This window comes from Corapipo altera, unplaced genomic scaffold, assembly GCF_003945725.1.
Source record: "Corapipo altera isolate COAL_440 unplaced genomic scaffold, ASM394572v1 49, whole genome shotgun sequence".
Taxonomy (NCBI): domain Eukaryota; kingdom Metazoa; phylum Chordata; class Aves; order Passeriformes; family Pipridae; genus Corapipo; species Corapipo altera.
In genome coordinates this window covers 20,108,678-20,134,218 of record NW_020884879.1, presented here as the reverse complement: position 1 = coordinate 20,134,218, position 25,541 = coordinate 20,108,678, and the positions used below count along the sequence as shown (strand labels likewise).

The 25,541-nt window shown below is 41.2% G+C and overlaps 2 protein-coding genes across 2 annotated transcripts in view; one reads left to right on the top strand and one right to left on the bottom strand.

Annotated features, from left to right (window-relative positions):
- MRPS28 (mitochondrial ribosomal protein S28) overlaps positions 1-25,541 on the top strand; it is a 78,848-nt gene that overhangs the window by 24,306 nt on the left and 29,001 nt on the right. The window contains exon 3 of the mRNA XM_027638690.1: positions 18,890-18,943. Within this exon, the coding sequence (XP_027494491.1) occupies positions 18,890-18,943 (54 nt within the window). The remainder of the gene's footprint in view (positions 1-18,889; positions 18,944-25,541) is intronic.
- PSENEN (presenilin enhancer, gamma-secretase subunit) lies at positions 4,786-6,524 on the bottom strand. Its single transcript, XM_027638903.1, is given in 4 exon segments — positions 4,786-4,948; positions 6,274-6,380; positions 6,383-6,479; positions 6,481-6,524. Coding segments are annotated over 4 exon segments (411 nt in total).

The window sequence follows — 25,541 nt, the reverse complement described above, 5'->3', positions numbered from 1 at the left end:
GATCAGAGACTCTAGATGCCAGTGATGAGGTAGGGTCATGCCAGTTTTACAGGCATGTGGTACTTCTCAGGGGTACAGGGAACTGTACTTTACTAAACCACAGAGCGAGTTGCACATGTTTCTGGCTGAAAGTCTGGTCAGTTTGACCTGTACCTATAACATAAGTAAGGGTTAGATGAAAAAGCAGGCCAGGTTATTGAAGCAGTGTAACTGCTTTTATTAGGTTGGGTGTAACTGTGTGCTAAACCCTCTTCTTAGCATAATGAATTGCGCTGTGCTGTGCTGTGCTGATGTGGCCTTTGATTTCAGTTTGGGAGCCAGCTCGGTCTAAACTAGCTCATGGCCTCTTCATGGCAATCCTCTGAGAAGTGCAGACTTGCCCAAAGACAGAAGCTGTTTGGTTTCTAGGTTGAGAAACTGAATTAATGTTGTTTTGGACCAAATGTGAATTATAAGTCCTCATATAACATAGATTTTACTCAGGAAAATTAATGCTATCATATAACCATGGAGTGGTAATTATTCACCCCTCTGGAACAGTTTCAGTAAAATGAGTCTGCAAAGGGAGTTAACACAGCTAGGGAAACACTGCAGGTAATATATATCAACCTCGAGCTCTTCAGAAGGCATGAGTCAGGCCTCCCACGAATCATGATTTTAAAGTTGGTTTTATTTTTTTGTTTATGTCTTTTTGGATTATTTAGTCTTTTGGTTCACATCACCTTTTTTTTTTTTTTTTTACTTGGCAGAATGGGAATTTTTAATTAAACCAATTTCTTTTAAAAAAGGCAATTGATCTTCTTGTGTAACTGTGTAATTATAAGAACCAAGACTTTAAGATACTAAATGTCAGAAAGATGATTAAATAGTTAGTAAAGCTAGAGATGTTGTACAGAATTGTTTCACTGGTAATCATTCTCAGTCTGCTATATAATATGAAGATTACTCAGGCTGGAGGCTGGTAACTAACTGTGCACCCAGGGGTCAGTACTGAGTCCAGTCCTGTTACACATCTTCATTAGTGACTTCAGTGATGGGACAGAGTGTACCTTCAGCAAGTTATCCTGGAGTACAAAACTCAGAGGAGTTGTTGTTGCATGAGGTCGTTGTGCTGCTGCCTGGAGTGACTTTGACAGGCTGGAGAAATGGTCTGAGAGGAACCTCCTGAAGTTCAACACAGACGAGTGCCAAGTCCTTCCCCTGGGAAGGTACAGCCACGGGCACCAGTTCATGCTGGGGCCACCTGGATGCAAAGCACCTTGGCAGAAAAGGCCCAGGGGGTCCTGGTGGACACCAAGTTGAACATGAAGCAACAGTGAGCCTTTGTGGCAAAGAAACTGAATGCTGTCCTGGATTGTGTTAGACAAGAAGGTGGCCGGATGTGATCCTTCTCTTCCACTCAGCCCTGGTGAGGCTGGACGTGGAGTGCTGTGTCCAGTTTTGGGCTCCCCAGTTCAAGAGAAAGTCTAGTGAAGGGCCCCTAAGATGATGAAGGGACTGGAGCATCTCTCCAATGAGGAAAGACTGTTCATCCTGGAAAAGAGAAGGCTCAGAGGGATCATCTCATCAATGTGTATAAACACCTGAAGGGAGGGGGCAAAGGATGCAGAGCCAGGCTCCTATCAATAGTGCCCAGTGACAGGACAAGGGGCAACAGGCTCACACCAACACACAGGAGGCTCCCTCTGAACTCAGGAAGCAGTTTTACACTGTGAGGGTGACTGAATGCTGGTACAGGTTACAGGTTGCCCAGGGAGGTTGTGAAATCTCCAGCCTTGGAGATACTTAAAAGCTGTTTGTGGCCATTGATGATTTATTTAGTCATGCATTTTTATTTGAAGTCACTGGTCGGTACAGAGGGATGTCTCATCAGAGGGAGGAGTGGGTGTTGACTGCTGCTTGGAATAGGCCCAAAAGACTGATAAAATTAATTCTGTTACTCCTACACACCAAACCCTTGACAGATGCTTTTCTTCCCCTGATGCTTTCTGTAACTCCTCGTCAGCCTGTTTAGATTCCATTATCCAGCCAGGGCACAAAAGCAGGTAAATTCCTACAAAGCAAAGCTGAGTGTTGCTGAACTGTGTAGGGGATTCAACTGCTTTGCTGCTATTAGCCAGCTCAGCAAATCAATTAAAAAACACAGGGTGTTAAGAGGCGAAGATAAATAACGTTTTATTGCATGTCTGTTATTTAAGACTACTTTATTTTCCTTTTCTGCTCACTAATATGCTAACAAAACCAACAGTCCTTGTTGCCTCTCTTCACATGTGCTTATCTGGAGCAAGGATGGGAATAACAAATGAGTAAAATTTGTGAATCAAATGTTTTGGAGGAAGAAATAGAGGTAATAGAACTGAAGTGACACTTAGGTTGTCTGTAATTGCCCTTACTGAGTAAGGAGCATTTGGTAACTCGGTCCTTGCTATTGTATTTGCTTGCCTGATTTTCCTTAAATTTTCAAGATTAAATTTAAAATTCTAGGCAGTGTTGCTGTTGTGTTGGAAGAACTGCAGTATAAGTAAAGACTTGTACATTTAAAGAGAAAAAAGGGGGGAAAGTGTACTAAGAGTAGTCAGTAGCTGTTAAAACTTGCCTTAATAGATTTTGGAGTCTGTGTGTGGTCACTGCTGCCATGGCTCTGTCAGCATTTTAGGCATGATAGCAGCCAAGCAGGGATGCAGATGTCTGTCGCTGTATGAACTTGCTGAACATAGTCATGATTTATGGTCAGTGAAATACAAAGTATGCTGATAGCCAGTCATGGGGTGTTTTTCATACAAAACCAAAGTTCTTTTTCCTTCTGTGATAGCTGTCAAGAGAGGCAAATTTTCTATTTTCCTGTCTTAGCATTTTACAACAATTTATTTTTTTGTATAGAGAACTTAAAATCCAGTCACCCAACTTGGGTGAGAAATAACACCTCCCCACCCCCAATCCTCCACATCCTGAAGGGATTGTTCTGAAAAATACTGAAGCTCTATTTTACATAATCTGCTTTGAGACTTGGCAGGCTCTGATCACATGGCAAAGTGCACATAATGTGGTCACACTGTGTGAGCATGTACCCAGTTAACCAAGAAACTGAGATACGATTCTAAAGGCAGAGAAATAACCAGTGGGTACAATGAAAAATGCTGATCACTTATTAGTGTTTGGTGACTTTTCATTAGTAGGGTAGAGGAAAAAGGCTTAAGCAATTTTTCTTTGATTAATGATCTTATTAGAAGGAATGAGGGATGGTGTACATGTCCTCTGTGAAACTGCTTGTTCTTTATTTTCATAGTAGCTGACATGCTCTTGCAAAGGCACTGAGATCTTATTGAACAAGTTTCATGGTTCCTATAAAACTATATAAAGCATTTCTTTATGGAAATGCACAACACACATTTAACCTATCTGAAATCTTCTGGAAGTAATGGACTGCTAATTTAAATATTAAAATTTTAAAAAATTATAATCTTCTACAACATGAAATCCCAGTCAGACTTTTCAGGTCTATTCCATACATCATAAGGAAATGTAAGTAGCGTACAAGTTTAATTTATTTGCAATTTGTACTCATTAACTTCAAGTATTAACATAGAGATCCTAATCTCAGTGTTAATTATAAGCTGGTAGTTAATCTCTCCTTCCACTTAGGGAGTTCACTTACTTCTTTTCCTATGACTTTATATATTTGAAGCTACCTAAACGTGTTTTAATCTTTCAGATGAAGTAGTGCCTGCACCACCTCATTCATCTTTGGGTCCCCGGTCTATTACCACCTATGTACTAGATTTTGCTCCCCCCGAAGCCTTTCAAGACGGTTCTTGGCAGCTGGCTTGACAGGGCTGCTGGAGACGAGACTGAAACGCACTCTGCTTCCTCCACACAGAGCTCAGTAAACAAGCTGTGATCCTCTGCTTGGCAGGAGGCAGAGCTGCTGCTGCTGCTGCCAGCCTGGGAGAGCAGCAGTGATGCGTGGCAGCAAATGAAATATCCCTTTCTGGGACTTTTGGTGAGTTGAATCACACGTTGGTCTAATGTGGAGGTTTGTGAGATATTTATCTGCTTCTGCAAGGTGTATTAAGAGTATGCTAAGGGTGTACACACCAGTGGTGCACTTAGCTAAAATTAAATTATAGGAAGTGAATGAAAAGGAATAATGTGTGGAGTAGGTTAGGCTAGGTTTAACTTGCTAAGCAGTGATTTAAGCTTAAAAAAAATAAAATGAGAAAGGAGGTTTGAGGTGATTTGTCAAAGAATGGTTTGGGTTGGAAGGAATATTAAAGATCTAGTTTCAACACTCCCCCACCACCCATGGGTGGAGACACCTTCCACTGGATCAGGTTGCTCAGAGCTCCATCCAGCTGGGCCTTGAACACCTCCAGGGATGAGGCATCCACAACTTCTCTGGGCAACCTGGTCCAGTATCTCACCATCCTCTGATTATGTCCTTGACCTTTCTGTGGAGTCACTCTAACAGCCCAAGTCCTTCTTACATTGGCAGTACAAGAGATAGGTGCACTACTCCATGTGGGGGTCTCAGTGTAGAGGGGAAGAATCACCTCCCTCAACCTGCTGGTCACACTTCTTTTGATGCAGCCCAGAACACAGTTGGCTTTCTGGACTGCAAGTGCATATTGCTGGGTCATATTGAGCCTCTGCAAGGACCTGCAAGTCCTTCTTCTCAGAGCTGTTCTCAATCCATTCTCTGCCCAGCCTGTACTTATGCTTGGAATTGCCTGCCACATGCAGGACCTTGCTCTTGTCCTTGTTGCCCTTTGTGAGACTCACATAGGCTCATCTCTGAAGCCTGCGAAGGTCCTTCTGGATGGTATCCCCTCCATCCAGTGTGTTGACTGCACCACACAGCTTGGTCTTGTCAGCAGACTGGCTGACAGTGCACTCAGTCTCACTGCCCATGTCACCAACAAAGCTGTTAGTGCTGTTGCGATGCTGACCCCTGGGGAACACCACTTGTCACCAGTCTCCACTTGGACACTGAGCTGTTGACTGCAACTCTCCGAGTGCGACCATCCAAGACAATTCTTTATCCACTGAGTGGTACATCTGTCAAATCCATGCCTCTCCAGTTTAAAGACAAGGATGTCATGTGAGACAGTACCAAATGCTTTGCACAAGTCCAGGTACATGACGTCAGTTGTTTTGCCCTTATCCACCAACACTCTAACCCCAGTGTAGAAGGTCACCAGATTTGTCAGGCACAGTTTGCACTTAGTGAAGGCATGTTGGCTGTCAAAAATCACCTCCTTATTTTCCATATGCCTCAGCATAGTTTCCAGAAGGAGCTGCTCCATGATCTTTCAGGGCACTTAAGTGAGACTGACTGGCCTGTAGTTCACCGAGTCTTCTGTTTTTCCTTTTAAAAAAATGGGTGTTACATTTCCCCTTCCAGTCAGCAGGAACTTCACTGGACTGCCACAACTTCTCAAATATGATAGATAGTGGTGTAGCCTGTTAATCATAGAATCATAGAATCAGCCAGGTTGGAAGGGACCTCTGAGATCATCGAGTCCAACTCTTGATCCACTACTGCCGTGGTTACTAGACCATGGCACTAAATGCCACATCCAGTCTCATCTTAAAAGCCTCCAGGGACAAAGAATCCACCACTTCCCTGGGCAGCCCATTCCAGTGCCTGATTACCCTCTCTGTAAAGAATTTCTTTCTAATATCTAACCTAAACATCCCCTGGCAGAGCTTAAGATCATGCCCTCTTGTCTTACTGATAGCTGCCTGGGAGAAGAGGCCAATCCCCACCTGGCTACAACCTCCTTTCAGGTAGTTGTAGAGAGTGATGATGTCTCCCCTGAGCCTCCTCTTCTCCAGGCTAAACAACCCCAGCTCCCTCAGCCTCTCCTCACAGGACTTGTGCTCCAGACCCTTCACCAGCCTCGTTGCTCTTCTCTGGACCTGCTCCAGCACCTCAATATCCTTCCTGAACTGAGGGGCCCAGAACTGGACACAGCACTCCAGGTGTGGCCTCACCAGTGCTGAGTACAGGGGAAGAATCACTTCCCTGGTCCTGCTGGCCACACTGTTCCTGATCCAGGCCAGAATGCCATTGGTGTTCTTGGCCACCTGGGCACACTGCTGGCTCATGTTCAGCTTCCTGTCAATCCAGACTCCCAGATCCCTTTCTGCCTGGCTGCTCTCCAGCCACTCTGTCCCCAGTCTGTAGCGCTGCTTTGGGGTTATTGTGGCCAAAGTGCAGGACCTGGCACTTGGCCTTGTTGAACCTCATCATGTTGGAAAAAAATAAATCCATTAGCCGCGGCGAGTCTGGAAGAGCCCAATCCAGACCCCAGGGAGAACCCCCAGAGCCCCGCTCCCAGTGCAGAACGCACCACGTAGTGTTTGATCTGTTGCTGTTCCCCGAATGGGGGGGGGCCCAAAAGGCCTCTCAGAAGAACCAAACCACGTTCATCACCCACAGGAAGGGCAGCAGCAGGAACCCCCCCGGAAGTGTTTCCAGCACACTCCAGTTTCTCCTCATTGGAGACTCGGTCCAGGTTCATCGTTGCTGCCGCTGCTGGTTCCTCCTTCCGGCCCTGCCCCCCAGCCAGTTCTCTCAGGACCCATGAATTTATCTCATGAAGTCCCATGGACTTGTGCACCTTCATGTTCCTAAAATGGTCTTGAACCTGATCTTCTCCTACAGTGGGTGGTTCTTCATTCTCCCAATCCCTGGGTTTTCCTTCTGCGACTTGGGTGGTGTGGCTGGTGCAGTTACCAGTGAAGACTGAGGAAAAAAAGTAAATTGAATACTTCAGCCTTCTTCATATCCCAGGTAACCAGGTCTCCTGTTTCCATCTGAAGAGGGTGCATATTTTCCCTAGTCTTCCTCTTATCACACCTATAGAAGCTTTTCTTGTTGCCCGTGACAAGCCCTGGCCAGGTTTAATTCTGTCAGGACTTTAGCTTTCCTAACCTGATCCCTGGCTGTTTGGACAATTTCTTTGTGTTCCTTCCAAGCTACATGTCCTTGCTTCTACTCTCCTTAAAGTTTCCTTTTTGTGTTTGAGTTTATCCAGAAGTTCCTTCATCATCTACCCAGGCCTCCTGGGGTTTTTGCCTGAATTCCTCTTTGTTGAGATGCATCCTCTTCATCTTCATCTTCAAGTGATCCTTGAATATTAACCAGCTTTCTTGGGCCCGTCTTCCCCCCAGGGCTTTTTCCCATGGTGCTCTCCAAGCAGATCCCTGAGGAATCTAAAGTTTGTTTTCCTGAGTCCAGAATAGTGAGCTTGCTGTATGCCCTTCCCCCTGCCTTAAGGATCATGAACTCCACTATTTCATGATCATTGCAGCTCAGGTTGCCCTTGAGTTTCACATTCCCCAGCAGCCCCTTCTTGTTGGTGAGCAAAAGTCCCAGCACAGCACCTCTTCTCATTGGCTCCTCTGTCACTTGGAGAAGGAAGTTATCACCAACACATTCCAGGAACCTCCTGGGTTGTTATGCCCTGCTGTTCTGTCCCTCCAACAGGTACTGAGATGGTATCCATGAGGACCAGGGATTGTGACTGTGAGGCTGCTCTTGTCTGTCTGTAGAGGGTTTCATCTGGTTGGTCCTTCTGGTCAGGTGACCTGTAGTAGACCCCCACTATGTCACCTGCCCTTGCCCTCCCTTTAATCCTGACTCATAAGCTCTTGGCCTGCTCTTCATCTCTCCCCATTTAGAACTGGTAGAGCACAGTTTGTCTCCATTTTTTTCTTTCCATGATAGACCGAACTCGGAAGGTCTTTCTCCTGTTCATAATAAAAGAAATAATCCTGCTAGATGTTAATTCTTCCAGCTTTGTTAATCAGCCTTTAGATCTATGAGTATTTTTGTGGCGGGGTACGTAAGAACCCTAATTGTAGTTGAAAGGTGAGGATTTTCCTCCTTTAAAGTGAACTAAAAACTCCATTCAGGAACGTGATGGATCAGATCCCTGGTAAGCTTGCAAGCATACTTTGGCACCTGTACAAGTGTTTGCCTACTTTACATAATCAGTGCCAGTATACTCGAGTGCAGTCATAGGTCTTATAGGTAGTGTGCAGAGCAGCCTGCCGTATTTAAATAAGGCAGTATGTAGATATAAAGAGTAGAAATTTTTGTGCTGTTTTAAAATGAAGTATCTGAGAATAAGGTAATGCTCTTCACATATCTTTCAGGTTACTCGCTTTCAATTCGTTTTCCAAGAGTGAAGGTCATGGCTTCAAGACGCTCAAAATCTCTCTGACTGGCTCACACATAATTAAACTTTCGATTTTTGGGTTTAATTTTTTTTTCTGGCATTATACACATCGTTTTTTTTTAGTAATCTGAAGCTTTCTTCTGTAGCTAGTTAATGTAGTAACATTCCAGTATTTTGAACTTAAAAACTAAAATTTAAAGAGCCGTAGAGAGCATGCTAATACTACCTTTGCTATTAGTAATAAGATGAACAATGTTCTTTGTGTTCCATTCATGGAAATCCATGGAATTTTTTATTCTAAAATGCAATTTTCTTCTTCTCCTTTTTTTTAATTCTAACCAATTCACAGTCTTACAACATACTAAACAGTTCTTTCACTCTGCTTTATAATGTATAACCTGTATAATCTGTAGTACGGTCTGCATGAGTTAAAGCGCAGTTGCTATCTCTTTTACTAGCTTCATGCTAGTCATTCAAAAATCTAAATACTCTTTGCAAGGAAAGATTTCACTCCTTAGAAAAAAGTCTGCATACTTTGCATATGGTCTAGTGAAAGATGTCCCTGTCCACCACAGGGGGGTTGGAACTAGATGATCTTTAAGGTCCCTTCCAACGCAGGCCATCCTGTGATTCTGTGATATAAAGCAGGTGAAGATAACACTTCTGATGTTTTGCTAGAGGGCTACTTTGGTTTCTTAATAGTGCTTATAAGCATGGTAATTTAAATAAGAGAAGTGCTGTTTCCCTAAAGGGGAAGCTGACAAAAATCATTATTTGAAGAGTAGCAATAATCTACATGAAGTGGGTTTTTTTCTCTGCTAATAGATAACTAATATAGAGGCTCATGAACAATATGTATGTGATAAATTTTCCCTGACCCTTTATTTGCACAATCTAAATGTTGTGTGTGAAATACAGATGTACAGCTGTGGTTGTCTTTTGTTACCCTTCTCACTTCCTTAAACATTTGCAGTGGGGATTTAAAACTACGACTACATGGTTATTGTTACGTTTTGGAGGGACATAGAGCTACTGTAATTCCAAATCTCACGCTCAATTTCCTTTCTTGGTTGAAGTGGCAGCCGTGAATTGTGTCATGGTGGGAGGGAAGGGCAGGAGGGCACATTACTGTGTTTTTGAAGGAGATAGAATACGTTGCTTAAAACTACCAGGCTGTCTCCGCAGCGGCGACATCGCACGCAGGCTTCGCCCGAGGTCAGGAGCACGATGTGCGCGGCCGAGCGCTGGGGCGGCGGGAGCCGCGTGACCGGCATCTCCCGGCTTCCCACCGGAGCCATCCAGCGCAGGGGATCCACCGCTGGCTGCCGGGGTGAGCGCCGAGCCATTCTTCCGCCTTCACTTCCTCGGCTCTTTCGCCCCCATTGAGCGTCGAACAGTGGCGCGGGACAAAAGCTGTATACACTGTACAAACAGAGCACTAAAGCGGCAGTACACTGACTCATTCTTCGCTCTGTGTGAGAACTGAGGGGGACTCTATTCACCGCCTTTGTGCCGGTGTCTGTCAACAGCGCTGTTTGAGGCCAGCCCCATTGTGCCGGCCAATGTTTCTTATTGACCCGAGTCTGTGCCCGCAATGTTCCCAGGGTCGAAGTTGCGAGCGAGAGAATGTTTGAAAAGGGGTAATCGTAGGCTAAATGCGTTTTGCTGCATTGTCGTCTGACCTATTAAATCTAAACTGCGGTCCGCGTTCATGCAAACAGGTAATTATGTAGTCACAGCTGCGGCCATTGACATCTGGTTACCGCCCCGTGGAAAAAGGGGATGAGGTGCTCGCCTCTCCCTCCAGGCTCTGAAGCGCTGAACTTTAATGATATTAACTGAAAATAGAGGGTGGATTAGCGAGACTGACAGGTCAACAAGGTGGATACTTTATCCATGTAGGCAGAAATAAGTGCGAATGCAGTTACTTGGGTATTTCTGCTACACTGTGCATCACATTTTTCCCATAGCTGCAGGCTTGGCTGTTATTATTTAGGGTTTTTAGATCTGGAGAAGCTGCAAAATACTTCTGTCATCCTGTTGTGCAGTACAGTTCTGCAAATAGCCACCACATTAACTGTTTTTTTTTCTAAACTGAGAAGTTTACAATGGTTCTGGTCCCCAGAGGAAGAGTTGCCAGGATTTCTAGATAACAAACCTTCATTATCAATAGGCCAGCATTTCAAAACTTAGTGGTAGGTGTACAAGGGTAATAAAACATTCCTGGCCATAAATTATTTTAGGGAACTGCTTTTTCTTTTAATGTACTTTGGAACTTAGGCACATTTGCATGTGAATTAGTCTGGCACATCCTCTCTCTCATCCCCTTCTGCTCTCCCCCCTTCTGCTGGGAGGGAAGAGATCTCTACATAACATACATAATTATTAAAACAGCCTGCTTTTCTGTCCTGTGCAACTTTCAGTGGTTGGGATAGACAACAACCACTATAGAAAATAAAAGAGAGCATTACATGGCCCGAGGTGACTTTCATGGCACATCAAAGCTGAGAGCACACTCAGTGCTGGGCAGCCCTGGCTGCCGAGCAGGAGAGGAATGCAGCCAGCTGATAAATCCCTGCTTCAAGGGATCTCATGCAGGAATTAATGGTTAGCTGCTTCTCCTTGCGTTTGCATCCCTGTGCTGCTCCTTTGGAGTCAATTATTCTGAAGCACTGTTGCAATGTGAAGTGTCATGCAACAGGGAGAGTAGGTGCTACATTTTGTGGCAAATATATATATTTTTTTATATATATATAAAATCTTCCATAGTTATGGGAGGACTGTAATTGCCAAAGGAGTGAAACATTTTTCTTCAAAGGCATGTCCAGTGTTACAGAGGAGAGCTGGTTTTTCACTCATGGAGCAGGGAGAGAAAAAAGATGATCTGCTCAGACTCAAGGGGATCTGCTTGTATTGTGGATCTCTAAAATGGTCTTGTACATCTGTTATGTAATTAGCTTTTTCTCTTTCTCTGTGGGTTGATTTTTTTACTTGATTTCTACCTTTTTCTAATCCTTACAGGCCTCTAGGGAACAGACTGGCTTCCTTATGCAAGAAGTAAGGGTAAAAAAGTGCAAACTAAAAATATTTCAAGTGTATCCAGAAATGTGTTGGCATTATCATGTTTTTCAGGCAGAGGACAGTAGGGAAAGACCAAGTCCATCTTCCAGCAAAAGACAAATTACATCTTCACAATTATCTGACTCTTTGGCTGTTCGATATTTATTGCTGCAGGAAGGAATAAATTTCCTTGTAGGCTATATCAACTCTATACAGTATCTTTGCTGCCTCTGCATGAACATGAATTTTTCCAAATATACAGAAAATTCTGTTTATGCATTCCTAGTAGATGTATTAAGTTCATAAAAATACTAGATAGTCTTAGGAATTTGTTGTTTCTCACCTCTGTAGCTCTATCTTCTAAACCATTTGCCCATTTCTCTACTTAAAACAAATAATCAAAATAGAGTATTTCCTTTTCAGCAGCCACTGATTTTTTCTACTGTAAAGGAAATACCAAGGAATAATGTTTATCTAAAAGACGCAATGGTCTAATTCAGTGTTCTCCTAAGCTGTATTATCTGTAGAGTAGACAAATGAGACTGAACATTTACCCTGTAGAAGTCTGTAAATGCCTTACACTCTTTAAAATACTTTAATTCTGTAACTGAGAAAACCTGTTCTGCTTCAAATATGAAAAGGAAGTTCAGAAAGAACTTGAAATGACAATTCTCAGCAGAGATCAAGAAGCTTCCTGATTAAATTGTGTTTTCCCCTGACCTAATAAGTAAAACTTGAGCAAACTTTTAGTTTGGATACCCCAGTTTTGATGTCATGTGCATCCTGTGATGTGTCAGCTGTAATTCAGCATGTCATTCAAAAGGAGTTATAAGAATACACTTTTCAAAGTGGCAAAGATGATTTTTCCTTAGATACATCACCGACTTACTGAAATAGGCATTAACCACTCTTGTATGTTTGGAAGGTGGTGCTGTATAATGAAAGAAAGGTTGAAAACTTAGATGTGGGAATTATTATGTGCTCAGTGTTTTGGAGCAGTAAGGTGACATGAATGAAATCGAGGCAAACCTTGCATAAATATGCAATTCATATGATGCATATGTAACGATAATCTAAATGGGCTTAATTCATGTACCTTTCTTAGAAGGAGATTGAAGTGTGAGTCAAAAAGAAAACAGGTTTCTGAGAGAAATTAGTTGTCTTGTTTCAACAAAGGGCCCCAAGGATATTATAACCTCTGTGTAAAAACAACAGCACACTTGGCACACATTGCCCCTGCGAGTTCAAAAGAATTGTATGGAAACTGAAATAACCTTTCTAAAAATATATTTGAGGGCATACCTTTTGGGTACTGGAATTAATGTTCCGATAGCACCAAGTGGGACAGCCCTTTTCCAATACATAGTGCTTGTGGATTACACCTGTAAAGAAAATATGGCAGTGAAGCACAGGAATGGGCAATACCTGTAGATAAAGGCTTATCTGTTGCCACTACTCCTTTTAGGATTTGTCTTTATACAGCCTGTGGAAAAGACTTTGTGGTTCTGCTAACTATCCAGCTAAATGTTAACATTTTTCTTATAAAAATTTTCTTCGGGTTTTTAAAAAAGTGCTTTTATCTCAGCAGAGAACTGAAATAGTACAAAACATTTGAAATTATTCTTATTAAATTTAAAAAAAATTCTTAAGCCCACTAGGCATCTCATTTATTTTGATTTAAAAATGGGCAGTATTGTCTAATACTAAGACAACATTATGAGCTTGTTTATGTAATGTATGTTGGTTTCTGGATTTCTTCGAAATGAAGAACTCAGGTGTTGCTCTCCAGAAATACAGGTATAGGGAGGATCAGATATTTTAGTTGTTAACATGCTGTCTAAAGCAAATAATTAAATTTCAGAAAAGGAAAACTTGTCCCTAACCAAGATCAGATCAGTAATGGCTTTGGAAAACAGCTCTGGTTTTCCTGCCACCGGGGCTAATGCACAGTAAGAGCAAAGATGTGGAATTGGCTTACAAATTAACCTCGTTTAGACTCTGTAATATTCAGATTTTTGTTGCCCTGAAGTAATCAAGGGCTCCATTACAAATGCCTTGTTATACTCTGCAATATGAGGACAACTGGCGGGTCAACTACATTTTCTGGTTTTTTTTACCTCTTTAAAAGTTGAAACAGTTTGCTTTTTCCTGTTGGTTTTATTTCACATAGACATTTTTCATATCCAAGTTATGATTATTCCCCCCCTCCCCCCAGTTACTAGAATGAAATTAACTTAGTTTATCTCTCAGTCACATCGTGACTTATATTGCTTTCCATTAGGGAAGATTTCCATGTACAGACAGGATGCAGTGGTTAAACAGGGTTTTTGAAGAAGAAAATATAGATTACAATAGATGTAAACAGCCTCGACATGGGCTTCCTTTTACCCCCTCTGACTATTGTCACAGCTTCCCCTCATTCAGTTCAGTGGTGGTTGTTCTTTGCGTGAGACCAATGGATAGGACTGATAGATCAGCAAATGTTGTGTTTATGTTTGATCTCTTGTGAAATAAAAATGCAGCTCTGGATTGTTCAGATTCCTCATTTCCCTTACAGCAACATTGCTGCTCTACAGCCTTCAAGAACAGAACAAAAAACTATTTGGAGAGTAAAGAATTTTCTACAGCCTGTTCTTATTTTTTTTTAAAGGAATTTCTACTCTTTGACAAAGTGAGAAATTTTTCTTCAAAAGGAAATAGACTTGGCAATATACACCAAATTCATACAGGAGGAATGCTTATTCACTTTTAGAAATGCTGCTAAAAGTCATGGTGCCAACTACCTCTTTAATTCATCCTCATTTATAGAATTGGCAAGGTAAAAACTTGAAGGGCTTGGAGACCTCACAGTACCAGTAATGGCAAAGCTGCTCAGGTATTTTTAGAAAGAATATGCTCATACCTTGGTGCTTCTGGAGAAGGTATGTGCAGCAGAGGGTTAACTCCCTGACACACTGAAGTGTCTTAATTAGAGCTTGGCAAAGAGCCATGGTCAGTAGAGAATATGTGGTGCCTGAGACAGTAGCAGTAACTAGTGGTTTGATCCTCTGGCGAGGTCTCCTGCATTCAGCAGCACTCTCTGCCCGTGCCTACCTGTTGTGGGAAAGCAAGATGCTGCTCAGACCTGAAACAAAGCACCCAAGCATTTTCCCATCCAGCTTCACCATTGTAGACTTTAAAAGAAAGGACGTGGGGATGTGGTGAGGGGGGAGATACCTGTCAATAAAAGCAGCTTTGCAGCGACTCGCTGCACATAGTGGCCTGCAGCTGAAGGAAGAGCAAGTTGAAATGGCAGAGCAAATCTGGTTTTGCACAATGTAGGGAATGAGTGCAATACTTACTTTAAAACAGAAAAATGGGAGAATTTGAAGTTTCAGGCTGAGAAGATTTTTTAAAAACATTTATGACCTCTAGTGATTCTTTTCAAATTGGGAATTACTGCATGTTTTTTAAGAATGAGGATGATTTACTTATAAGAATTATTAATAGATACTTCTTTTCCAAGATTATGGCCTATTTACAGTCCTGGTGGGAAAAATATAACATCAAGTTGCCCAATTAATCCTATATTATCATAGGATGGATGATACAGATTAAATGGAACACAAACCACCAAACTTGTTATTTAAATATGAAATAATAGAACTACTTATAATGTCAGGATTAGGTTGCTGGATCTTAGAATGAGAAATGCAGAGATAGAGACTTGGGATAAAATTGAGCTGATAACACTGTATCTGTAGAGGCTCATATTCAGAGAAACCGTGGGGTAGGTACTTCTCTAGCTGGTGTGTCTGTAAATTAGACAAGGATGGTTTTCACAATTAAGAAACCCCCCCGAATTTGTAAGACTGCATCTTGGGTTCTGCGTGAATATTGAAATGTCCCATACCCGTATTTGAAGAAAAATGTGTTGTAAGTTTGAGGAAGTTTCCGGAGGTATTAACAGTAGTTGAGCTCTTCTGTCTCTCACTAAATTTCGGTGGAAATGAAACACCTAAATCCAGACTGTGAAGGTCTAAAAGTTATCTTCTTTTAGGTGCAACAGCATCAATAATGCATTGCAGTCTGACTGTACAAAAACTCAGTACCAAAAATAGTCTTTACTGGTATTAATATTTAATACTAAATAACAAGATCGAATAAAAAACACACTTTAAGTAGAAATAGAAGAGCAAAGTCCATACTTAAATTATATTTCTCTAAACTGTTTGTGTGTGTATTTGTTTATTCTGAGGAATGAAACAGGTCTATGTGAATTTGTATTTAGACACTTGTAAAAATAACATTTTGACCCAGTTGTTTGAGACCAGTTGTTTTGTGAGAGAACTTCCGAGGATCAATAAAGATCTACCATGAGAAAATACGTATTGGAATTTATAATGAATATTTACTGTGAAAAATTCTGTAGCTAAATTATTTGAAAATTAAGTATATAGCACGTTTCACTCATACTTTGAATGTTTAATTCAATATGTTTTGTGAACAGAAGAGAAACAGTGCATGTCAGAAGCTTGACATCAGCAAGTGTTTTTGTGACATCTCAGTGGCCTGATAGCAAATTAGGAAGTCAGGAGCTATACAATACACGCAAAACTCATTTTAAAACCATAGTGCATGATTGTCAGCAGGTAGTTCATTGTCTGAATGAAAAGATTCACTGAGTTTGCTTCCATGGGATGCTGCCTTGGGTTAATGGTACCAGTATTTTCATTATTGATCAGGGTGATGGAATACTGAGTGTGCTCATTAAATGTGTAGGTGATGCCCAGCTGAGAGGCTGCTAATCCAGTTTCTGGTTCCTTTAAACTGTAATATTGGCTTTAGGTTTGAAAATTACATTGACAAGTTGGAGAAGGGGTCTGAAAAAAAATATTGGCAATCAAAAGGTACAGTTACAAAGTGTTGGACGTACACAGAGTTGGGAATCAAACGATAGGCAGTGATTCTGCAGAGTTAAACCTTGATGTTACTGGAGTTATGAAGCTGTGTATGAAGAAAGAAAATCATGTGTGTCCACTCCTCCTCCCACTCCAAAAAACAAGTAATAAGCAATAACTTTTCTAGATAAATAGCTTTTCTAGATAAATATAAAGGGGTGGTTTTATAGATGTTATTATTATTACGATGACTTTTTTCACCCTTCTCCTGTTGGTGATCCATACAGCTTCCTTCTCCATCCTTCCTCTCCATCTACAGTTGTCTGAGAAACCAGTGAGTCTGTCCTTTTGTCAAGAGGATTTCTTAGGCCAGGTGGTGGGACAAATCCTCATGTGTTGTAAAATGGGTTGGGTTGGGAAGATGGCATTGGCTGGCCTGCCTTCATTTTTTTGGGAAGAGCCCCATAGCTGCCATTGTTGTGGTGTATCTGTGATATCCTGCAGTAAGGACAGGTAGTCACTGGTCAAAAGACACTGGTGGCCTTCCACACTACTCTGTGAGCATGGTTTTAGTTCATTGAAGCACTGATGTTGAGTGTGACCCTCTGCCACGTCAGATGAACGTCAGTCACAGTGAGTTTTTGGTGAATAAAGTATGTTATCGAGGGTTTCCCTGAGAATAAAGGGTTAGCTATGGAAAAACTCTTAGCTACACCTATTCAGTCACAGGAAGTGTACATTTTCAATGTAGGATCTCTTGGTTTTGATTAAGTTGTGTTAAAACAAGTGCTGAGTCAGTTGCGTGCATTTTAATAGGTATAAATACATGAAAGGAGTAACTGTTTGTTCAGCATGCATTTTTCAGTCACTTCTTCAGGTTTTTATTACTTCAAATGAGAGGCAGTACAAGTATAAAAAATTTAAATTGTTTAAAAAATTTAAACCAGTTAAAACAAAGTTGCATTCCTGGTGAGAATAAAGAACAAAGTTTTGCTGAATTACCTTCAATTTAGATTTAGACTTAATTTTTACATCAGTATTTTTATACCAGTGATTTTTAGAACCTTTTCATTTTTGTTTGAACAACAGGAAGTTTCCAGGGCATCTGTGTTTTCCTTTTTCAATGGCTAAGTTTTTCTTCCAGGTAAGTAGTGAGATTCCTGGTCTTTGAATGTTTTGGTTTAAGTATAAGGGTAGCTTTTAAAGACTTTACTTCTCTTTAATTGCATCTATTTAACTCGTATCTGGAGATATTTGAAAATAATTGAGGTTTTTTGAATGGATGCAGAACACAGAAGTGAGACGAAGGGAAGGACTTCTTAGCTGAGCTGTTCCATCTGCCTCTCTCCAGCCTGCCTGGGAGCTGATTGCCTACCCCCAGAGCCTCTCATTGTGGTTGCCTGTGGCTTCTTGTGGCAGAAACAAGAATGTAAAAACAGCCCCTTTGGGTAAGGCAACAGTACCTCTTGCAGTACCCAGTCTCCAACAATAGCCAGTGCCTGGGAAAGGTTTATGGACAGGGCAGTAAGGGAGCAGTGCTTTTGTTCAGCTTCCAGCTGCTTGTGGCTGGAGGGTCTTCCAGAGCAAGAGATAATGTCCTTCTGGTTAATAGCCCTTCACTGGTCTCCCCTACCCCAGTAAAACACTCCTTGAACTTCTGTCAGTTGTTTCACCACCTGCAATAACTTGTGACAGAGTATCGCAGCCTCTGTGATAAATGAAGTTATTTTTTTCTTAGCTTATCGTACCGGTTTTATTTAATGCCCACTTACTCCTAAATTAGAGGCAACAATGAACCATTTTACTCACTCGGTGTTTTCTGTGACTCAAGACTCAAATGCATTCCTGTTTGTCACACAAACTTGAGGTTTACCAGGGGTCAGGGTCGGGGGGTACTGGTCACACCGTTCAGTCCTTCCTTTTTGAGGCTGAACAGTCCCAGATATTTTTCCCACTGTTCTCTACGCACTTGGAAGTTCAACTATATTCTCTTACAGGAGAGAGGATAAATAAAGGGGTCACTTTTTAAGGCTGTTATTTTGTGCAGCCGCATAAAATATTTTCTATTTAGTTTTCTTTTTCTTAGGTAAAAGCAAATGCTCAATTTGGTTTTTGACCGCATCAGTCTGAGGCAAATGTTTTCTTTAAAATCATGTCTTGTAAGCCCACAATCTTTTTCCTGAGCAGTAGATAGTAGTTTAGTGTGCACACGAAGTCTGGGTATTTTTCCCTCAGTGTGCAGATTCACACTTACCTATGGTGAATTTCATTTGTCACTTTATATCCCATTCCCACTACTCTGTGAGGTGCTTATGTATCTCTTTGTGACTAACATTATTTTTATTAATGTAAATAGTATAACCTTCTTACAGATTTTAAGGGGAGACAGTTTGTATATAGATTGAAGTATTACATTCCATGAGACTTGACTGATGATTTCCCTTTATTGAGAAAATTAACCACTTTATTCCTGTTTTTATTTATGTCTTTCCCATTCATCGATGTTATGGTTATCGTTCTTATTCTCTGACAGCTTAGTGTGGTGTTCTGTGTGTGGTGGGTTTTTTTTATGATCTCCTTGCAAGAGACCCTCTGAAAACCTCTGCAAATTCAAGTAAACTGGTTTGAAATGATGCAGATCCGTAGTTTGGCTCCCTTCAGCCTCACACCAAACCATCTAATCTCAGTTACACAGTCTTTTAGTTTTCCCACTGAAAAGGGAGCCAGGAGGGCCTCTAATGACTGCCTCTCCTGTCCTTGTAGAAGCTGGAGTGGATCTTGGAACACCATCTGGACAGACTGTGGTAGTACTACAAGATAACCAGTGCCCTGGGTTAGGGAAAGAGTAAAATGAAATTTTGGGCAAATCAAGTGAGTGGGAAATCAGATATGTGAAAACCTCAAAGAACATAAATGGGATGCTGGCAGATATTACTAGTGTGCTTTAAAAGTCACTTTTTCCTTGGCACCTGGGTCATTCTTGTCCACGGCTTTAGCAGTGTTGTGTGATACAGGAGTGTTTAGGGAAGCCAGAGAAGCAGTTTCTTTCGAGTTATCCCATTGATTCCACTGTAAGTTTGATCATGCGGCACGTCAGAGGTTGTTGGATAAGTTAAACCACCTTGTTTAACCACTGGCTGCCACTTTAGCCCAACCTGTCCAATGAGTCCATCTTCTAAAGTTCTGCTCTGTGCTAGCATGTGTACTGGAGTATGTCTGTCTCTCATAGACATGCGAGAGTGCAAATATATATCTGCAACTTTTAATTTGCTATTAGCTTTTTAAAAGAACTTAGTGTACTGGTTATTAGAACCTGTCAGTAAGAGACTGGACACCAACTCTCATGGTGGGCTCCGTGTGTGGGATTATTCTGAAGGTAACTGTTAAATTAACACTTGGATCAAGTAGAAGGACTCTAGAATATGGCACATCATAAGCTGTGAGGTCAGTAATGTTATATCAGTAATATAAATCAGTGATAATCACAATTATTATGATGTAGTAAATAAAAACAAATAGCATTCTTAACAGATATCCAGTCTGGAGTAAATTTACTCAGAAGAAATTAGTATGATTAAAGCAATGAATTCTTTGAAGTCATAAAGCCCAAGTCATCACCTTCATATTTTCTGTCTGATAAGTTCTGGGATTATTTTTGGTTCTGTAATGTCTACTTTCATTTCATTACAGACACAACTTCATAAAATTTTAATAGTAAGGGGTGTAGGATAAACCCTTTGTGTCTTGTTCCTTGCTGACTTCTCAGCAATGAGAGTGTTCTGGAAGTCGTGGTCAACTGCTGCTGCAGAGCCAGCAGATGGAGAGCAAGAACGCTGCTCTGTTTCTGTGTGAATATGAAATAAGGAATTCCTACTGTTTGATGAGGAAGATGGTTAAAATGTAATAAACCATCCAATACCATGATTAGAAAATGAAGTTTGAGAAGGTTTAATTCTGAAAAGATCCACTACAGATACTGTGTGTATCCCCTCAAGTCAGTTATTTTCTCCCTTAGAGTATTAGATGTAATCAAAACTGGGCAAATTGGTATTTAATGTGTGTAACATGCAATCTAGCAGCGTGGCCAGCTTATCCATGAACAGTTTATTTTAGCTTCTTGCACCCTGCAGCTGATAGAGGGATATGATCACAGAAGTGGTGCTTGTAGTAATGCTTTTGTTTTACCCGGGCTCGAAGTTGGCACCTGTCAGGTGTATATTGGCAAATGATTATAGTTATGAAAGTAGCAGTACAGCCTCTTTCTGCAGGCAAACACCTAGGGCAGCTGGCAATATAGCAAATATCCCATTTTATCAATCAGTCATTTCCCTAGCAGCGTATCTCCTGCTCTGGTAATCCTCTTTTCTTGATTTGAAAATACAACTTTTAGGCATTTTGCAGAAGGTTGCTTTATAACCAACTTTAATCATAGCAGAAGCATTAATTATATAGTGAACTATGTGATGTGTACTGACAAAAGTATAAAATTTTTCTTCAATATTTTTAGTAATAAATCAGGTAACCTCTAAGAAAATAAAAAGACACATTTTTACAGTAAAAATTTTGATTCACGAGAAAAGCATCTTTTATTTCAGGTCATAATGAGGCTGTTAAAAGTCTCTGGTTGGAAACAGTCTGTACTTACTCAGGATTCTCACTTATGGCAAGAAAAACTTTTTATTTAAAAGAGCTCATCTGTGCACACTCATGTTATCAAACTTAAAACTTCGTACACAGAGTTTTAATAGGTATTTTGTGGGCTGTTCACAGTAGTGAGCCTTATGTTGTATAGTCAGTGCATCCAGGCTCAGCTGCTCATAGTTTATAAACCCTTAAGGTTTTAGTCACTTTGAGTATTAGTTAAGTATGATGGGATAATGGTACGAACTTCACTTTGAAGTTTAAAAGCAGTTTTGCCCACACCCTTCTGCAGATTAGGGTGGGTGGAGTTTTGTTTTATTAGGTCCCATCTCCTGCACCCTTCACCATGTACGTGCGCACATTTCGGTAGTGCCACGAGAGGCACAGCAAACACCTGTCACAAGCAATCCACTCGTTTCTCTTTCTTTTTCCCAGGGGTAAAGTTTCATACAGAATTTTGGTTTTACAGCATTTAATTCGTATCTCATTTGTGAAGTTTGCTTCCTAGAGGGAGCCCCAGCTGAAGGAACGCAGCTTGCCTTGAAGCACAGAGGTGTGCCATGGGGTAGTTCTCATGCAGGCAGGCAGTCTTTGCAGAGCCTGTGTCTTGAAGACTTAGGTTTTCACTTGGGAATAAATAACTCCACGTGCTTCAGTGTCAAGAATACCTTTAGATAATAGAAATCTGCCCACTAGAAGATCTCTCATATGTATAATAATGCCCTGTGTCTTGAAATACCTCTAAGTCCAAGGGATGAAGATCTTCTAATACAGTGCTGTGTTTCATAAGTCGGTGTGCTGATCAAAGGTGAGATTTGGTGAGCTCCTGGTAACCTGTTTTGCCAAGGAACTTCTAGCTGTTGTTTCCTCAGGGGTGGCCTGATGCCTGGAGGAGTGATGGTGCTGTTGCCAGGTACCTGTTACTTACCTGTCTCCCATTCTCCTGTAAGTTGGGAAACGGAGTCTTTGGTTGGCTTGATGCAGTCCCAGAAATTAGCAGGAAAATGCTCTTCACAGGAGGTGGTGGAACTCAAGTGCTCTCCTCAATTCCCAGCACTTAGAGGAGGTCTTATGGTTTTGTCATCTAAGTTACATTTGTCATGTACCTTTGAGAAGCAGTAAGAAAGCAGAATGTCTGAAAATTACTTCAGAAAAAGGCAGTGACCCCGCTTGGCTAGTTTAAGATGTATTTTTTTCTGAACCCAGACCAGTATCAATCATGAAATGACATTTTTTTCAATATCTTGGTGTTAGATATCACAAGTTTTATGTGAGAACTTAGTGTGGTTGGGACTTTGCTATCCGTAATTAAGTTTTTCTTCACTGAAACCAGTATGAGTCTTCCAGTCACGAAACACCCCACAGTACAAAACCAGGAAATACATGGGTCAAATTTGCAAAAGTTGGATTGAAAACCCTTTAGGCTTGTTCATTGTTTCCTTATGTATTCAAGGTTTCATGGACCTGCTGGAGTGGGTCCAGAGGAGCAGCATGAATATGATCACAGGGCCAGAGCATTTCTCCTGTGAAGACAGGCTGAGAGAGTTGCGATTATTCAACCTGGAGAAGAGAAGGCTGTGGAGAAACCTTATAGAACCTTCCAGTACTTAAAGGGGGCTACAAGAAGGCTGTAGATGGACTTTTTACAAGGGCACTGATCGAACAAGGGGGAATGGCTTTAAGCTCAAGGAGGGTAGATTTACATTGGATATTAGGAAGAAATTCTGTCCTGTTAGGGTAGTGAGGCACTGGAACAGGTTGTCCAGAGAAGCTGGGGATGCTCCATCCCTGGAAATGTTCAAGGCCGGGCAGGATGGGGCTTTGAGCAACCTGGTCAAGGGGAAAGTGTCCCTGCCCATGGCAGAGGGATTAGAACTAGATGACCTTTCAGGTCACTTCCAGCCCTGACCTTTCTATGATTCTATGATTGAAGGAGGAATCTTGATGAGTTGTTTAATTAGTGGTGGAAGGATGAGCTTGTGTGGTACCAAAGGAAGATTCTGGATACCTGTGATAAGAACCAGAGCTTGCAGTGAACTGGAAGCAAAACTGATGAGGCTGTTCTGAGTAATGCTGAGATGGTGAGTAATTCTTTAAATTGTATTTAAATAACTCCTACAAAAAACTGTCCTTTTTCCATCTCTTCCTTTCAGAATTAGCTTTCCATAAACAGTCATGATTTTTGCATTCTTGTTTATTTTAGAAAATTAGACTGCTTTAAGGTGCCATGAAGAGCAAAGTGGGATAAATGCATGGTGACAAGAGTATTGTCACCACTGATAAGCCACCTCCTTTATTGATCTTTAGGCAGAACACAGCTGTCTTCAAGTCAGTTTAGTAATTTGAGCCATTGTGGACAGACCATACCAAGTTGAATCACTGAGGTTCGTTTGTTTGAATGAATATCTAATTCAAAGGCATTATTCAGGTTTTCCATCTCGGGTCTGTTATTTGTCAGGTTTTTCACTGAGTTAATATTGGATCTGCATTGCATCTCAGTTAAAATACTTGAAAAAGGTTGCTTTTTCTCTGCCTTCTGCCTTGTATTTAAGAAAAATCACACCTTCGAATTAAAGATATGTTAAATATTGTGCCACATGTTTATGCTTTAGTGACTAATTTAGTATGATTGAAGAGGCTCCTTTTCCCTTTTGCTTGTATTATTGATATACTTTTCAAATTAATTTTCTTTATTTTCAGGGGGGAAAAAGCTTAATACTATTGTTAATTGCATAAAAGAATTAACATTGTCAAATACCTGCATTTAATTGGATTTGGAAATACCTTTAAATATATCTTTCATGCTTCTCATCCCACACACGGGGTGGGTGCAGGTTTTCTGCCTGCAGTTTGACTAGAGGACGTTGGGTTTCATCTTGATAAGGGCTTGAGCATGTCAAAAACTGAGCTCACAGGCAGCTCCTTCTCACCAGGAGCAGGGATGTGCATACACGAGTGCCATGCAGTGTGTATCCAGAGTGACAGTAAAAAAATACAAGGGAGAAAAAAAGCAAAAAAAGAGAGTAAAAAAAATGGAAGTAAAAAAAAAAAGACTGGCTGCAGCCTGCTGAGCATAAGCAGCTGCTGCTCGCTGTCTTGTGCTGTGAGAGCACCTTTCTGACAGGTTCTCAGGCTCGGCTCCGAGGTCAGTGCAGGATTAGGATGGGAACCCACTTTGCCTCTCCTGACAGCTGCAGTGTTTAGTCACCGCGCGGTGACTTCAGCCCTGTGGCTTCTAAAGAATGTTTAATTAGTTTGCCTGCTATCAAAAATTATCTCAAGCAGAGACACAAACATATGTTGGAATTGAAGAAGACATAGGGGGGCTGGTGAAGGATGGTATCCAAAATATTATGAAAATTTTTTTTGTATAGGCTGTTGAATTTTGAGTCTGATTTTGCGTTTGTGAGTTTTAGTGCTTTATTTATTTATTCGATTTCAACTTATTGAGGATAAAAAGGGAACTGATGCTGTTTTTACAGACATAGTTTTGATTTTGGGTTTGATTTGTAATCTAAGTGTTGTATCTGGTATTACCATATTCTGCATGGTCTGTGTTTTGGCATGTGGAAGTAAAATTTAAAGTTTTCATAGGTAGTAATCCCGGACTGAAGGGATGCTTTTGTTATACATAATTATTTTTGAAATGTCCCCTGAAACCAACATTTCTTCTCTAATGAAAAAGTATGTTGAAGCAAACAAGTACTCTGCTGTTCTGTCCTGTGGAGTAAGAGCTTGGTGGGAACTTGAGGAGCCTTGGGAAGACACAAGTGCCGTTGTGCGAGGAGAGCCAGCCCGCCTCGCCAGCACACTGTGAGCACAAGCCAAGTTGAGCAAGTTTGTTATAGATAAAAGCATTGGATCCCTCCTGCTTTCCCTTTGGGACTGGCAGCCTCTCGCTGTAAATTGTGACTCCATCACCCTCTGAAATACTTCCTGAAAACCCAGCTCTTTTCCAAATAGCTTTTAAAACTGCATGAAATGGATCAGCGTACCCTCCTTTGTAAGGTTTCTGTAAGACAACAAACTGCATTTGAAGGTTAAAAGCCTTTTCACTTGCTTAAATGTTTAGCTGCTTGGCTTGTGGTGGGAGTAGAGATGCAGGAGACAAAATGTGGCAGCACCCACCGGGTTTCACAGCCAGGTATGAGATACAACCTGCAGCTACTGCTTCCACTCGGCCAAACCCCATGAGAATAGTACTCCTGTCAAGGGGCATTTTCCCACCAGGAGGAAAACTAAGGAGAGGGAGCTGAGGAAAGCTCACTGGCCTGTGGGGTGATTTGCTGAATATTTAGGTCGAACTAGACCAGCAGAGACTGCAGCACAGAAGTATATGGATACACATTCATAGGAACCCTAAAGACATATGCCCAGCTACCCTGACTGCAGAACAAATTGGGGGTTTTTTCTATCCTTGTCTTTTACTTTTTTCTTCCTTTCTTTTATTGACTTGTCTTAGAAATTTTTTTCTTCCTACCATTTTGATTGTAACCTCTTCATAGTATAGATAATAGGCCTATGAACCTCAGTCCATATTTATTTAGTGAAAATTGTTCTGAGTTAACAGGATCTGTACTTTTTAAACTACATCCTGAGTAGCATCCTGTCCTGTTTTTCATCTTTACTTGTCCTTCCCTTCTGCTGTTTTAAGCTCAATTAATTTTTCATTAAAAATAAGTTTGTAGGCTTTTTGGGCTAGGAGTTGCATCACCTTGCCTGTTCTGTGCATCCTCAGAATAAAATACTTGTTCCTATTTATGATCTTAGGTTC